Source organism: Scyliorhinus torazame, chromosome 15 (assembly GCF_047496885.1).
Source record: "Scyliorhinus torazame isolate Kashiwa2021f chromosome 15, sScyTor2.1, whole genome shotgun sequence".
NCBI lineage: Eukaryota > Metazoa > Chordata > Chondrichthyes > Carcharhiniformes > Scyliorhinidae > Scyliorhinus > Scyliorhinus torazame.
The window spans coordinates 179,390,877-179,408,455 of record NC_092721.1 but is presented as its reverse complement, the minus strand read 5'-3'; the positions used below and the strand labels follow the sequence as shown (position 1 = coordinate 179,408,455).

The 17,579-nt window shown below is 45.0% G+C and overlaps 1 protein-coding gene across 1 annotated transcript in view; it reads left to right on the top strand.

The window, feature by feature from the left end:
* The window catches only part of ube3a (ubiquitin protein ligase E3A), an 87,658-nt gene that overhangs the window by 47,373 nt on the left and 22,706 nt on the right, over positions 1 to 17,579 (top strand). Inside the window, exon 4 of the mRNA XM_072477213.1 lies at positions 8,572 to 9,818. Coding sequence (XP_072333314.1) covers positions 8,572 to 9,818 — 1,247 coding nt within the window. The remainder of the gene's footprint in view (positions 1 to 8,571; positions 9,819 to 17,579) is intronic.

Here is a 17,579-nt window from a genome sequence, read left to right as displayed (position 1 = left end):
AAGTTTGAGAATTTAAGGAGACAGCCAGGACAGACTTATGCAGAATTTGAAAGGGTTAAGCAGAACAATTTTGATAGGTAGTTGCAACTTCCAATGCTCGTTTCCAACTATTAGACTCTTGAGAGAGGTCATTCTCTTAGAAGAATTTAAGAATTCCCTACCTTCTGTAATAAGTATCCATGTTGAAGACCAGACGGTGAACAATGCAAGGCAGGCAGCAATTGGGTGCTGGTTTAGCACCGTGGGCTAAACAGCTGGCTTGTAATGCAGAACAGGTGCCGGAATGTGGCGACTAGGGGCTTTTCACAGTAACTCCATTGAAGCCTACTTGTGACAATAAGCGATTATTATTATTACAGCTGATAATGAGCTAATCCATAAATCTAAACCTTTGTTCCATCACCCCCATAATTTTGAAAAGGGTAGGAAGTGTGAGAGTGAAAAGAAGGCAGGTTGTCAAGGTAAAGAATGGATAACTGAGCATGCTCCAAGATCATCTCAGACCAGGAAAAAAATGTACTGGAGGTGAGACTCTAGCACAGGTGTTACCATGTAACAAGGTGGGCCATGTTCATTCAGCATGTTGGAAGTTGCAAGGAAAAACCCATGGACTTATGGGAGTTCAGAAGGAGAATACTACAGGGCAAGACTAGCTTTAACTGAATTTAGGAGACCCGAGGTAAACACTGCTGTAGGTGCAGATATGAGGAATAAGGTAGAGAGATGTGCTGGATTTTTGTCTAAGGGGAAGATCACTCCTTTTCCCTCAACTCATGTAGCCAAACCCATTGGAGAAATTTAGATTTCCCCTCCAGAGACCTCAATGAAAGCTGAGGTATTAGCGAACGGGATAGGTGGAGATTATATCCCAATTCCATTGTATAAAGTACAATTAATTACAGTGATTTTGTGTCAGATCCTGTAGTTGTCGGGCTGGTTAAGAAATTCCCAGTGGACAGGGTAGACTTGGGAAATGATTTGACAGGAGTGAAGGTTGTAACTTCATCCATTGACTGTAGGGAGTCCGAGGGAAGTGCTACAGTTAGCACATCCGACACCCGACAGTATGGCATATGGGAAATTGGGAAAACTCATTGGGCATTAAATGACTCGAAGAAAGAAATGTTGAAGACAATCAAATATCAAATGACACTGGTAGTGAATCTGATTGTGCTCGTACTGGTGAAATTATCTCAGTGGTTCCTCATATCAGAGTGATTCCTCACAGATGTGTCAACGATCAAATCTCGTAGAGAACCAGTTTCTGAACCTTTTTCAAAAAATATTTTTATTAAAGATTTTCCATTTGCAGTAAATTTTATTTCAAAGCCAACATCATAAACAGCAGATGTAACACAGAACAACGTAACAAATACAACCAACCATATGCACCTCACCCACAAAAGAAAGAAAAAATAACATTCCTGCCCCTGCCGTAGCAACTGAAGGTGACTGATTCTTTGAAGTACACAATGAATGGCTGTAATCTCAGGTAGAACCCCTCAACCAATGTCCTGACTGCGTACTTGACTTTCTCCAGATATAGAAATTCCATTAGGTCACAGAAGCATACCGAGACCCCAGGCGGAGTAGGAGACCACCATCCCAGCAGAACTCTCCTCCAGGCCATCAACGAGGCAAAGGCGAGGGCGCCTGCTGTCATCCCCATTTTAAGCCCCGGATAGTCCGACATCATGAAAATGACCACCAAAGGACAAGGCTCCGGATCAATATTCAGAATCGCTAATGGTGCTAAAGAAAAAGATCCAAAAGGTTACATGTTTGCTCACCACTCGTACCTGTCCCCTGCCCCCAGAAATAAGCCGCTCATTTTGGCCTTGGTCAGGCGAGCCCTATGCACTATCTTTAGCTGGATCAGGCTGAGCCATGCATATGAAAACTTTGGCTCGCCCTATGAAGGGCCTCATTCCACACTTCCATCATTCACTATGGGTCCCAACTCCACCTCCCACTTCATTTTCACCTCATCCACTGGAACTGATTCCTCCGACAGGGTCCACCGATAGATGTCAAGCATGCTACCATCCTCCGACCCCACTAGACAAAGGTGTTGTTGCTAACTTTAGCCTTAGTTTAATTGCTCTGTTCTATTACCTTTGCTCTTGAGTCGCCAGGTATCTTTCTGATACTGCCACGTGGTTCAAGTCCGAGTAATGATCAATAATCCAATACACCGCTTAGTAAGAATTAAATCAAAGCACATTTATTATATACAGTAATCAATACTCGTGCATAAATTCTACGTCTAAGCTACTTCCTACAACTAACAGGCCAATACTTAACTTGGAAATGGCCCACCAGGTCAGGGAAATGAATGGCCTTTCGTTCGGGTTCTGAGCCTGCGGGATTCTAAGCTGGTACAGATTGATAGCTAGGAGTGCCTATCTTATTGCGAGCGTTGAAGTAAGACTTACGGGATGTTTTGCGATGGCTGGACCGGTCACTGTCAAGGGTTGGTCTGCGTTGCTGAGTGACCCGGTCAGAAGAAGAAGCAGAAGGGTGCAGGAGGATGTAGCGGGGTGCAGAAGGGGGCGATTTGAACTTGGACTCTATTCTTATAGTCCCCAGGGGCTTCCCGCCTTTTGGGGCGGACCCTGTACCTGGTTCCAAGTGATTGGACTTTGTCCCAATCACTTGGTTCGATATTCTCCAATGCTGGAGCGATTCCTTGATCGATGGGCGGTCTTGAGGTGATCGTTCACCTCCCTTTGTGTAGGCTTCTGTTGGCGCCGATGAGTCTGGGTTGGCTTTATGTATCTAAATGTTGCTCATTGTTCCCGGGGATTGCTCATTAGTATGCAGATGACTGGTGTTTTGTTATGCTGATGGTTACTGGTATCGATCTTGTCTGGCCTTCCCAGAGGTGAATACACAGTTTACCTGTAGCTATTTGTTTTAGTCCTGTTGGCTGATTTTCCCATCAGCCTTTGCCGTTCGCCATTTTAAATCAGGGTTAGCCATTCTAAATTGGGAGTTAGCCATTTTAACTGGCTACACAGGATCCTTTCCATCAGAGATGGCGGCGCCACGGGAAAGGTCAGGAAGGCCTTTCACATAAAATTCCAGGTTTGTAGGTACCTGAATGAGTTCAACCCCGAAAGTCCAAACTTGACTGTCAGTTCCTCCAAGCCGGCAAACCGTCCCTCCACAAACAATTCCCCAAATCTCTCGACCCTTTCCTTCCCACACCCCAAACATGACATACAGTCTTGATGGTTCAAATGAATGATTAGCACAGATAGCGGCCAACCTCGATATGGATCCAAGCTTAAAGTGCTGCCTGAATTGTTTCCATATCCCAAGAGTGGACACAACCAGTGGGTTTGAAGTGTACTGTGTGGAGAAAATGGAAATGAGGCCGTCACCAGTGCCCCCTAAAACTAGATCCCTGACACGATCTCGTCTCCATCTGTCCTCATGGAACCCAGATCAATGCACCACCTCAGCACCTTCTCAAACTGTCCGATAATAAAAAAGCAAATTGGGCAATACTAGGTCCCCTGACCCTATCTCTTTGAAGAACTGTCCTGTGGATTCTCGGCGGCCCTGCCCGCCCATGTAAAGAATGATATCGTATTAGCATTGACAACAAAAAAATTTAGGGAGAAAAACAGGAAGACATTGAAAAAGAAACATACTTGGAAGAATATTCATTTTAATAGACTGGACTCTGTCAGCCAAAGACAGGTGAAGGTTGGCCCACTTTAGCAAATCGGACTTGACCGTAATCGCCTGACTCGCGTGGGCCACCCGGACACACACTGAAGCTAGATGTGGCAAGTCGCCCCCCCCCCCGCTGCTTTATCTCCTTTCCACTTAACGAAAGCTCTCAAAGCAATTTCTAAGGGTTTAGTTGCTAAAGCAAATAGAAGAGGGGACATCGGAGACCCATGTCTTGCCTCCTATTTAATAAGAAGTACCCAAGCTCAAGGTGTTGATAAGAACACTAGCCGTAGGGGCTCAATACAGTAACCTATACATGAAATAAACTTTGGCCCTAGACCGAACCTCTTCAGGACTTCAAAAAGGTAGCTTTACTCCATCCTATCAAATGCTTTCTCGGCATCCAAAGACATAATCACCTCCGGCTCAGGCCCAGTGGAAGGGGAGAGAACAATATTCAACAGCCGCTGAATGTTGGCATACAATTGCCGACCCTTAACAAAGCCTGCCTGATCCTCTGCAAGCACCCGAGGGAGACCGGGCTCCAGCATCAACACCAACACCTTGTCGGTATTTTGGTGTCAACATTCATCAGCAAGATAGGATGGTATGACCCACACTCTGTGAAATCCTTATCCTCCTTCAGCAGAAGAGAAATCGAAGCCTGCGGAAGTGTAGCAGGCAAAGACTCCCGGGGTAGGAAATCATTAAACTTGTCCACCAACAATGGGATCAACTGATCCACAAGCGCCTTGTAAAATTCGATAGGAAACCCATCAGGCTTGGGAGCTTTACCTGTCTGCATCCGGCCAAAATCTTATCAAAAGCTACACGGGGCCTAACGGAACCTCTGATTCTTCCCGTCTCACCAGGGACTCTGATCTATAAGAGACCCTTGTAGAAAAACTCAAATGAAGCATTGGCTTTATCGGGGTGGAAACCAAGCTCTACCGAATCCTTAAGCTGAATATTCTCCTGGGAAGCTGCCTCAGATGATGGGCTAAAAGATGGCTGGCCTTCTCCCCATATTTGTAAAAATAAAACCTTGAACGCCGCAGCTGGCTCACTCCCTTGTCCGTGGGCAACAAATTGCAAATTGAACTCTGTCTGCAGCTTCTTCCTGCTCACCAGGAGCTCCGTGGTAGGGTCACACGAATGCCTGCGGTCTACCTGTAGGGGAGAATCCACCAACCTCTGCTGTTCCACCCGTACCTCCCTATCCATATGCGCCTTAGATTATATCTCTCCTCTAATAACTACCTTCAAGGCTTCCCAGAGCATGGCGGGCAAGACAGACTCGTTCTTATTGAACTCAACATATTCCTCAATAGCCTTACATATAGGCCCATAAAACCTCCTCTCCGCCAGTAACTCTACATCCAAACTTCACGGCGGACGCTTGAGCGGTACTGGACTACAAAAGCAAGTCCCTAGATGCGGTGCGTGGTCTGAAATGACGATGGCCAAATACTCCGCCTTCCTCACCCAAGGGAAAAGAGACTGACCCACCAGAAAACACAGTCGATCCTCTGGAACGAAAGTGCCAGCCAAGGACCCAGTAACCATCACTAAACTGCCATAGGGGTCTTCCACAATCTTGTAAGCTGAAAAAGAACCCTTTTGTTAATCAAAATTGCTGTCTCCTGGGCCCAGCCATTGAAGCCCAAATGAAACACCCGGCTCACCGACCCCTTATGCAGTCTGGTCTGATCTTCACCGACAGATATAATAATAATCTTTATTGTCACAAGTAAGCTTACATTAACACTGCACTGAAGTTACTGGGAAAAGCCTCTAGTCGCCACATTCGGGCAGTACGGTAGCACAAGTGATTAGCACTGTGGCTTCACAGCGCCAGGGTCCCAGGTTTGATTCCCTGCTGGGTCACTCTGTGCGGAGTCTGCACGTTCTCCCCGTGTCGGCGTGCGTTTCCTCCCACAGTCCAAAGACGTACAGGTGAGGGGCTATAGCTTTAAATTCAGGGGATATAGATATGAGACAGATGTCAGAGGTAGGTTCTTTACTCAGAGAGTAGTAAGGGCGTGGAATGCCCTGCCTGCAACAGTAGTGGACTTGCCAACACTAAGGGCATTCAAATGGTCATTGGATAGACATATGGACGATAAGGGAATAGTGTAGATGGGCTTTAGAGTGGTTTCACAGGTCGGCGCAACATTGAGGGCCGAAGGGCCTGTACTGCGCTGTAATGTTCTACGTTCTACGTTAGGTGGATTGGCCATGATAAATTGCCCTTGGTGACCAAAAAAGGTTAGATGGGGTTATTGGGTTACGGGGATAGGGTGGAAGTGAGGGCTTAAGTGGGTCGTTACAGACTCGATGGGCCGAATGACCTCCTGCACTGTATGTTCTATTCCGGCGCCTGTTCGTGTACGCAGAGGCAGAATTCAGAATGTCCAAATCACCTAACATCACGTCTTTGGGACTTGTGGGAGGAAACCGGAGCACCCGGAGAAAACCCACCCAGACACTGGGAGAATGTGCTGACACCACACAGACAGTGGCCCAAGCTGGGAATCGAACCTTGGACACTGGCGCTGTGAAGCAACAATGCTAACCACTGCTACCATGCCGCCCCTATTCAGCTACCACTGTTCAATCATGGAGTGATTGAATGTTTGTAGAAGGGGTAACAATCAAGTGAGCTGCTTAATCCTTGATGGTGTTGAGCTTTTCAGAACCATATAATTCCTGCAGTGCAGGAAGAGGCCATTCAGCCTATTGAGTCTTTACTGACCCTCTGGAAGAACGCCCTACCTCGGCCCACTCCCCCGCCCTATCCCCATAACCCCACCTAACCTACACATCTTTGGAAACCAAAAGACAATTTAACATGGCCAATCCACCTAACCCGCAAATCTTTGGGACTGTGGGAGGAAACCGGAGCACCCGTAGGAAACCCCCACAGACATGGGGAGAACGTGCAAACTCTACACAATCGACAGCAGTAACCAATCCAATGCTGGAATTGAACCCACGTCTCTGGCACTGAGGCAACAGTGCTAACCACTGTGCCGCCATGCTGTTTCTTGGGTGTTGTTGGAGCTGCACTCAATTCGGGCAAGTGGAGTGTTCCATCACACTCCTAACTTTTGTCTTGTGGATGGCGGGCAGGCTTTTTGGAGTCAGGAGGTGTTACTCGCCGCAGGATTCCTAGCTTCTGACCTGCTTTTGTAGCAACAGTATTAAAATGGCTAGTCCAGTACAGTTTCTGTCAATGGTTCCCCCCAGGATGTGGATACTGGGGAATTCAGCTGTGGTAATGCCATTGAATGTCAAGGGGTAATGGTTAGGTCCTCTCTTGTTAGTGATGGTCATTGCCTGACTCTTGTATGGCACAAATGTTATTTGTCACTTGTCAGCCCAAGCCTGGATATTGTCTAGGTCTTTCTGCATGTGAAAATGGACTGCTGCAGAATCTGAGGAGTTGTGCATGGCCCTGAACATTGTGCAGTCATCTGCGAACTTCCCCAGTTCTGACATTATGATGGAAGGTAGGTCATTGATGAAGCAGCTGAAGATAGTTGGACCTAGGACACTACCCTGCTGAACTCCTGCAGTGATGTCCTGATACGGAGATGTTTAGTTTCCAACCACCAAAACTATCTTCCTTTGTGGCAGGCATGACTCAGTCCGGTGAAGGGGTTTCCTCCTGACTCCAGTTTAGCTGAGGCTCCTTGATGGCACACTGGGTCAAATGCTGTCTTGTTGTCGAGGGCTGTCCCTCTCACCTTAGAGTTCAGCTCTTTTGTCCTGTCATGGAATTGAATGTGCTATATAAAAACAGGATCTAAACGATTCAGTCCTAAATTGATGAAAAGGTTTGGTTGAGGATGGTTAAACCTACCATTCTTGCAGGCTGCTTATATCCAGCAGTGGACTTCATTTTAATCCATTGTTTTTCTTGACACTAGCATTGTTGGACTTTCGTCAGACATAAAAGTGAGTGAAGCTGTTACTGCTAATGAGAGAATCAATACTGTCTTGAGATTTTCTTTAAGAAATGAAAGCAGCAGCATAAAAATGCTGGAAATGCATAGTTGCTCATCGGCATTTGAAAAGGGTTCATATTTCCGGTATCACTTCTTTGTCAGAATACTGATCACGGTTTCTCAATATGAGACCTTAACCTACCTTGTTTTTTCAGATACTGATGGGCCTGGCATCATCTTCTATCATTTTCTGTTTTGGCTTTTTATGTTTATTTTTCTCTTTTTATTATCTGAACATTTCACTGGTTCTCTTTTTGAGCAAATATTCACTCTAAATTGAGGTGTTTAACTTAATTTTCTCCCAAGCTAATTTATCACTTAATGGACCATGCTAGGCAATTCAACGGATTGACAAATCTGACTAGACATCAGGGGAATATTTTGCAATGTGTATTTGCTGTAATTTTTACGTAGTACATCTTGATTTATGAAAATTATTTCCATTGAGAGGGATTCACTTATTGGAAAACTTTTTTCTCTCCCCTTGGACTCTTAATGTCCAAAGTGTGCAATTAAACTGCTTCTGGGTCACTGTTGCGTGCTGCTGCGTAATTTGTCTGTTGGAAAATGCACAAGAAATGATTCTCTTCTTTTTGTTTTTAATGTTTTTTCTCTCTTTGCGAAATCATCTGATAATTGATCAAGATTAGGAATTCATCATGTATCAAATATATTCCATGTATGCCAAATGTAAGAAATATATACCCTAATTATACCAACCGTGTTGGTTCCTTCTTTCCAACTATCTATAAAGCATGTTACTACAGCATTATAAAATTTGCTGATATAACACTGAAATTAAAGGTAAGGAATTAACCTGTTTCAGGTTACTCTAAGTACTGTAATAACCATCTTTCCCATTGTGTTTCAAATGTAGATGTGAATTACCTGACTGAGGAAAAGGTGTATGAAATCTTGGATCTGTGTGGAGAACGGGAAGACTATTCGCCATTGATACGTGTCATTGGTAGAGTTTTCTCTAGTGCGGATGCATTGGTGCTGAGCTTCCGAAAGGCCAAGCAGCACACTAAAGAAGAGTTAAAATCCCTTCAGGGAAAGGACGAGGACAAAGATGAAGATGAGGAAGAAAAAGCTGCGTCTGCAGGGTCCATGTATGATGCAGAGGCCTCTTCATCAAGAAGCTCCTTTGGGGGCACACAGACTAGAGACAACAATGTTCATAAATTAGGAACTGATGAAATATCTATTGATGTTGATGCAGTCAGACGGGTCTATAATAAATTGCTTTCCAATGAGAAGATAGAAACAGCTTTTCTTAATGCATTGGTGTACTTGTCACCAAACGTGGAATGTGATTTGACTTACCATAATGTATATTCAAGGGATCCTAACTATCTAAACTTATTCATTATAGTCATGGAGAACAGTAACCTTCATAGTCCTGAATATCTGGAAATGGCTCTTCCACTGTTTTGCAAAGCAATGAGCAAGCTACCCCTCCCAGCTCAAGCCAAATTGATTCGGCTGTGGTCAAAATATACTGCGGACCAGATCCGTCGGATGGTGGAAACCTTTCAGCAGCTCATTACGTACAGAGTCATAAGTAATGAATTCAGTAGTCGGAATCTGGTGAATGATGATGATGCTGTTGTTGCTGCTACAAAATGCTTAAAAATAGTGCACTATGCAAACATTATTGCAGGTGATGTGGACACAGGGCACAATGAGGAGGAGGAAGATGAACCAGTTGCTGAATCCAGTGAAATTACTTTGCAGGAACTACTAGGTGAAGAACGGAGGAATAAAAAAGGACCCCGGGTGGATCCCCTCGAAACCGAGCTGGGAGTGAAAACAATTGATTGCCGAAAGCCACTTGTCTCTTTTGAAGACTTTATTAATGAACCACTAAATGATGTACTAGAAATGGATAAAGACTATACTTTTTTCAAAGTAGAGACAGAAAATAAATTCTCCTTTATGACCTGCCCGTTCATTCTGAATGCTGTAACCAAGAACTTGGGACTTTACTATGACAACAGGATACGCATGTACAGTGAGCGCCGAATCACTGTCCTCTACAGCCTAGTACAGGGGCAACAACTGAACCCTTATCTTAGACTTAAAGTCCGTCGTGACCACATCATTGATGATGCACTTGTTCGGGTAAGTTTATTTTTTATGTGCTCTGTGAACCAATTCTGCTGAAATAAGTGATTTTTAAAATTCAACAAAATAATACAATGATGGTCTTTACTTCAATTAATGAGGACAACAAATAACTTTGTTTTCCAATTTAGAACAGCATTTTCTTTCCTGTGTTTTTGTCGGGTGCTTCATGTCAAAGCCCCACTTTTCCAGTAGAGTTGTATTGAAAGATGTACCATGGTTCTGCTCTATGCAAATGGTTAAGGAATTCATAACCTCAATTAAACTTGATTGGATTCTAGCTAAACTTCATAAGTGTTATTACCGTGTGAAATGAGGTGCACTACTAAACTAAATTTGGGTTTGTGGCTGGAAGAACTGTATCAGTTCTGTTTTATTTCTATTTTTGTCAAGGTGGGCAATAATTTTTAATGAATTATGCATTCAACCCTGTATCCAATCATTTGATATTCAAATGCTTGTCAAATTATCATAAAAGACCAGGAAGGTCCAGTTTCAGTTTTGTGTACACATTTATCTGAGAATCCTTTTCAGCTCTACGTCAACATGCAGACCTCTGACTTTTGACAAGATATCCTAGGATACTTAACCCCCTCTGGCGTGCGCGCACTATGACTTAATCCTTCTGGCATGCGTGCTCCCCCCACCACCCCGGTGCATGCTCGAAGATTCGCCCTCTCGGGTGCCGCAATCTATTCGAACAACCAGTGCAAAGGATGGGGGACGTTTTCCTAACACCCATATTGTTTGCTTCCCTCAACTCCTGTGTTGATTTATTTTTAAAGTTCTCTCAAAAATGGGTACAAGCACCACATCAGGTGATGCGGTTAAGTAGGCACCTCGCCACAAGGGAAATTGGGAACGGACAAAAAATGCTGTACTTTGCAGTGATGCCCACGCCCTATCAACAAATAAGGAAAATATCACAAACTGATCCTCGCAAAAATACTGGATTTATCCTGAATGACCAAGGATTACACTCAAGTGGGCTGTTGAATTCCACACAATTCATTTAACATGGTTTTCATTGCCATTGGATTGACGCCTCTTCATGGGACAGTCTGTGTAGCATTTCTAGCATTCTTTTCAAATCAGATTTGAAAATTGAGTTCTTTTTGGAGGGTGGGAAGGCAAGGGAGAAGGAAACAGTGTCAAATTGTGATACTGACCAAGGATTCTTATAATTTTAAAGTATACTATTCACTTCTAACAATCGGCCATAATTTGTTAGTTAAATTTTGTGATGATGCTTTGACTGTAATTAAATGACATTAGAAATATATATTTCTAACACTCGCCTCAAAGATTACAGTTAATGTGCTTTGCAGATTCAGTGCATTTTTTAAAAAGCCTGTTCCCAGCTAACTACCTTTAACTGGCTAGTTTTATTCATTCACAGGATGTAGGTGTCACTGACAAGCCAGTTGCTCTTGAGAAGTTATTGGTGAGCCATCTTGAGCTGCTGCAGTCAGCGAACTGCAGGGTCTATGTAGAACTGTTGTGTTAAAATCCTGGAATCCTCTACCCCAATAACAATGAAGTAATGACAGTTTAGTTCCAAGTCACAATGGTGTGAATTTTGGAGTAAAGCCTGCAAGGTGATTGTGTCCCCTTGCAGCAGCTGCCCTTGTCCTTCTAGGTGGTTGGGTTTGGAAGGTGCTGTGGAAGAAGCCTTGGTTAGTTGCTGCAGTACACTGTGAAGGCTGCATGCCACTTTGCACTGGTGGCGCAAGAATTAGGTGGAGGAGTTGACCCTTCAAATCTGCTCTGCCATTCAATAAGATCATGGTTGATCTGATTATGGCATCAACTCACATAGCCCTTAGCAGAGGAAGTAAACGTTTTAGGTTGTGAAAGTGGTGCCAATCGAGCAAACTACTTCCGCTGATATTGAGCCTTCCTTAGTTTTGAAGCTGCACTTATCCAGGCAAGTGGAGAGAATTGCGCTCATCTATCCAAGCGCGAACGTTGTCCAGATCTTGCATGTAAGTATAGACTGCTTCAGTGAGGAATTGCCAATAAAGTTGCGCTCTCTGGCATCAGTGCCATTTCAGAATTGTGGGTGTTCAGAGGGAAGGTAATTAATGAAATAGCTGAAGTTAGTTTGGGCTGAGAACACTGCTCTGAGAAACTCCTGCAGCGGGTCCTCGGGCTGAGATCATAGCTTCCAGTAGCCATAACCATCTTCTTTGGGTGCAGTATGCCTCCAGCTAGAGGAGAGCCTTCTCCCTGATCCCCATTGACTCAATTTTTGCTAGGGCTCCTTGGTGCCACACTTGATCAAATTATGTCAAGGGTAGCAATCTCACCTCGCCTCTGAAATTCAACTCTTCCTTCCACGCTTGGACCAATGCTCGAATGAGATCTGGAATCAGTGGCCCTGACTGGATACAATCTGAGCATCGGTGAGCAAGATGTTGTTGAGTAAGTACCTCTTGTTAGCACAGTCAGCAACATCTTGATGATCGCGGATCATTGGCAGGATTTGATCTTTCCTGCTTTTTCTGGACAGGGCCTACTTGGGAAATTTGCCACATTGGTGGATCGATGCCAGTGCTGTAGCTGTACTTTATTTTTTATTCATTTACGGGATACGGGCGTCGTTGGTTAGGCCAGCGTTTATTGCCCATCCCTAGTTGCCCTTCAGAAGGTGGTGGTGAGTTGCCTTCTTGAACCGCTGCAGTCCTTGAAGTGTAAGTATACCCACTGTGCTGTTAGAGAGGGAGTTCCAGGATTTTGACCCAGCAACAGTAAAGGCGATATATTTCAAAGTCAGTGAGTGACTTGGAGGGGAACCTCCAGGTGGTGGGGTTTCCAGGTATTTGCTGCGCTTTCCTTCGAGATGGCAGTGGCCGTGGGTTTGGAAGGTGCTGTCCACCATTCGCGGCTGGATGTGGCAGGACTACAGAGCTTAGATCTGATGAGTTCATTGTGCAATTGCTTAGCTCTGTCTGTTACTTGCTGTTTACGCTGTATGGCACACAAGTAGCTTCACCAGGGTGACACCTCATTTTTCTGTATGCCTGATGTTGCTCCTGGCATCCTCTCCTGCATTCTTCATTGAACCAGGGTTGATCTGGTTAAAGCTAAACAAGGACTGTGCGGTGATCACTTGTACTGATACTGTCATGGACAGATGCATCGGCAGCAGGCAGATTGGTGTGGATGAGGTCAAGTATGTTTTTCCCTCTTCCTGGTTCCCTCATCACCTGCTGCAGTCCCAGTCTAGCAGCTATGTCCTTTAGGACCCGGCCAGCTCGGTCTGTGGTGGCACTACCGAGTCACTCTTGGTGGAACAGTTTGGCTTGAAGTACAGCTAATTCAATTCTGCTGTTAACTGCCCACAGTCCATCATAGATGCCCAGTTTTAAATTGCTTGATCTTTTTGAGGTGGGGGGTGCATTATGGACAGATGCATCTGTGATTGTCGAGGACAAAGTCAAATAGATTTTTCCTCTTATTCCGCTTCTCTTGCCAATTGCTGCAAGCCCAGTCTCGTGGATATGTCCTTCAGGGCTTGTCAGTTGTAATGCCAGTGAGCCATTCAGTCCCCTACCCAGAGTAAAGTCTTTGCCCTTCCAAGTGGTGTTTAACATGAAGTACTGACTCATCAGCTGAACAAGAGCATTGTGTGGTATAGGAACCAGACCCCTTATTCGGCGTCCCAAAATCTGGAAGTACCTGAACATTGGCTACATTCGAAGCTGGCTCCCTAGATATCAATTTGAAATTGGCTCGAGTACATTTTGAGCTGCTGCTTTATTTTGGCGACCCAATTCCGGCATACATCAGTGTCTGGTCCCTGTAGCCAGCAGGAGATTTCTTCACCCCTATTTGACCTAATGGTGTGAGAAGTAAATGTTGAGAACTCCCAGAGCCACTCCCCGACTGATGCCACTGTGCTGCCGCCTGTGGCAGGTTGGTCCTGCCAGTGGGACAGGACACACCTAGGGATGGTGACTGAGGAGGCTGTTTCAAATATGGCCAAGTCACCAGATGTGATGTGGATTTTGCAGAATCAACTGGTTTAGGTGTGTCTTTGTCATGTCCGACTCGATCCCGGGGTTATCACCATGCATGTGTAACTTGCATTTGCATGATATTTTGGTAGCGATTGCCAAGCTATTTTCAAATGCCCCTCTTGCCATTCATTGTTTACTTCTGTTTCTGTGCTTTGAATCATTCTCATATTTTTGCCACTCCATGGCTGCCCGACTTTATTCACTGCTTGTGAAGAGCGGATAAAGTAAAATAGGCAAACCAACACTTGAGTGGACAGAAAAAAAGGGAGAAAAGAGCAGACAAGCCAAATGAATTGCAAATGAGCAGAACTCAAAACTGAAGGGCGAAAATACATTTTTAGAATGCATTTCTCAACTTCTCATGCACTCTGACTGCAAGTTACACAATTCTTTGCGTACTCTACCTGCAGCGATAGGGTATAGATTTCTTGTTCTGCTATCTTAATCAAATGGCAGTGTTCATATTTTTTTCCTGTGATCTGATTTGAGCAGCTGCATCACTAATGTAATAAACACCTTACTAGGTTGCTTCTTTGGAGTAAAATATTGATGATCATCTTGGGAATATTTTGATTATCGCCAAGTGGAAGATTAAAAGCAAAAAAAAGTGACCTTTTAGTCAGCATTGCACTAGTTCTGATGGCAGCCTTTTTGACTCTTATCTAAAACACACTGTAAATGAGTTGCTTAACATTTGTGTCGTACAAATGTGAAAGGGGAATTGTGGAAATGATGGAACAGCATAATTTGGTTTACACTAATTAATTAGGTGCAGTAAGCCAGTGTGTGCTACTGGACTGAGAACCAAGCTTGAGTTTAATCTCACCATAATAAGTGAAACTTAAGTAATTGAGAAAGAAATGCTTGAGTTTATATAATGGTGGACATCTCTAAAAGCGCATACAACCCAAGAGGTACCTTTGATGTGTAGTCACTGTTGTGATGCAGGAAACATGACAGCCAACTTGTATCCACATTCCTACAAACATAATCTGGTTTGTGATGTTGTGGGATAAATATTGGCTAAGGCACTAGGGATAGCTCCCCTGTTTATTTTTGAAATCATCTGATCTGTTGAGGTCCACTCGAGAGGGGCAGCAGGGCCTCAATTTAACATCTCAAATGAAAGATGACACTGTCAACAGTGCAACGCTCATTCAGTGCTGCACTGAAGTGTCAACCTTGTATCGTGCTCAAGACATGAGGTGGACTTGAACCCACAACCTTCTGATAGATGCAGGACTCTTACCAACTGAGCTGTGGTCCTGCCATTAGCATGCACTCTGATCCATGTTGCATTGTTGATGCTTGCTGTCCTCAAAACAGCTGAACCCCTGGATTTGTCCACAATGTGTAAACAAGTAGGGTGATGCATGAATCTATTTTTGTGCCTAGGTCTTCAATTCATTTTTTTTGGGCCTCCTGAGCTGGTAAGTTTTATTTTTTAAATATTATTAAGCTTTCATCATTTGATACAAAAAATCCAAACGACAATAAACTAAACAAAGAAAACAATCTCCCCCACCAAGCAGCTAATTCCGTGAAATGCAACATGAACGATTGCCATCTCCAGTAGAATACTTCCAATTTACCCGCTTACGATGTTTTTGACCTCATCAAGGTGCAAAACCTCCATTAATTCCCCTAGCCGAATCGAGGCATCGCCGATCTCCAACTCCACAGGATTCACCTCTGAGCAACCAACGAGGTGAAGACCAGGTCGCCTGCCTCTGCACCGTCCATAGCCACAGCAAGTCCAAAACCCCAAATATAGCCGCCAAAGGGAGGGCTCCAACTCAGTGTTCAGAATTGTTGACAAAAGAGACCCAGAACCCACAAACTTGGGACAGGACCAAAGGATGTGCGTGTGATTAGCAGGCTCCCTTGAACAGTGCTCGTATCTATTCTCAAAGAAAGGACTCATCTGGCTTCAGTGAGGTGCGCCCTAAATGCTCAGGCTCAGCCTTTCGCACAATGATGTGGCGTCCACACTGCGGAGGGCTTCACTCCATACCACCTATACCAATATAAGCCTCCGGCTCCTCCTCCCATTTGGCCTTCACGCCTTCCAATGAGACCTGATGCTCCCCAAAACATTTGTCATATAGGCCAGATGTACTGCCCTCTTCCAACCCCCGAACAGGAATGGATCCTCTCTAGCAAGGATGGCAGCAGCACCACCGGGAATGTCGGGACCGTCTGTCGAACAAAATATAGTACCTGGAGGTACCTAAACCAGTCCGGGCCTGTGAGTCCAAATTTCTCTTATCAATTCCTCCAGGCTGGTAAACTGCCTCTCCATAAATAAATCACTCACTCTCACCAGCCACTTCACCTTCCACACCCAAATGTAGTATCCAACTTTGCAGGTTCGAGCAAGTGGTTCATACAAATGAGGGCCCGCCTTGACACTGACCCCAGCTTGAAATGCATTCAGTGGAAACAACTACCAGATTGGACGAGTACTTTGCCGGAGCAACAGGCAGAGACACCGTCACCAGTGCTCCCAAACTGGATCCTCTACATGACCCAGACTCCATCCCCACACTTGCAGTCCCCAGGTTTCCACCCCACCCCAACATCTCTGCATTGGCAGCCCAGTAATAAAACCTCAAATTGGGTAATGTGAGACCCCCCCCCCAGCTGTGTATCCTTCTGCAGGACACCAGTCCGAATCCGCAGGGTTTTTCCCGCCCAGCTGAAACCTAATATAAGCGGCTCAACATCCTGGAAAAATAACTTGGGCAAGAATACTGGAAGACACTGAAATAAGAACAAGAATCTCGGCAAAATGTTTAACTTGATGGATTGAACCTGGCCCACCTAGGACAATGGAAGGCTGTACCACCTTTGTGGTCAGCCTTAATCCAAATCGCTAGGCTGGTATCATTCAATTTACGGAGCCGTACCCAATCCCAAGCCACCTGGACCCCCAAATACAGAAAGCTAGTCCCAGCCAGACGGCAAGTTGAAAATACCCTTCCCTACATTTAACTTGTATCCAGAGAAGGAGCTAAAGTTCTTCAATATACTCATTATGTCCCCCATAACTCGCCCCGGATCGCTTGCGTATAGCAGAAGGCCATCCGCATACAAGGACCCCCTCATGTTCCGCCCACCCCCCTCACTATCCCTCCATTTGCCTGAGGCCCCCTGGCAATAGCCAGTGGCTCAATCACCAATGCAAACAAGAGGAGACATGGGACACCCCTGCCCCATCACCCTGTGCAGCCAAAAAGACCCCAAACTCATGATGTTGGTGCGGATGCTGGCAGAAGGAGTCTCGTACAACAAACGCACCCATGATACAAATCTAGGCCCCAACCCAAACTTCTCCAACACCGCAAAGAGGTACCTCTGCTCGACCCTATCGAATGGTTTTGCTGCATCCAACGACACTATTATCTCCGCTTCCGGCCCAGCCACGAGGATGAGAACGACATTAAGCAGGTGCCTCACACTGGACGAAAACTTTCGGCCCTTTACAAATCCCATCTGGTCCTCCCCAACTACATCTGGGAAACAGAGTTCCTTCCAACTTCAACTCCAGGATCTTGGCCAAAAGCTCTGCGTCTACATTAAGCAATGAAATCGGACGATGCATTATGTGGGATCCTTGTAATTTTTCAGGAGAAGAGAAATAGATGCCTGCCCAAGTGACTCTGAGAGAACCCCACGCCAGAGAATCATTAAACATCCCCATCGATAATGGGACCAGCTGATCCGCAAGCTTCTT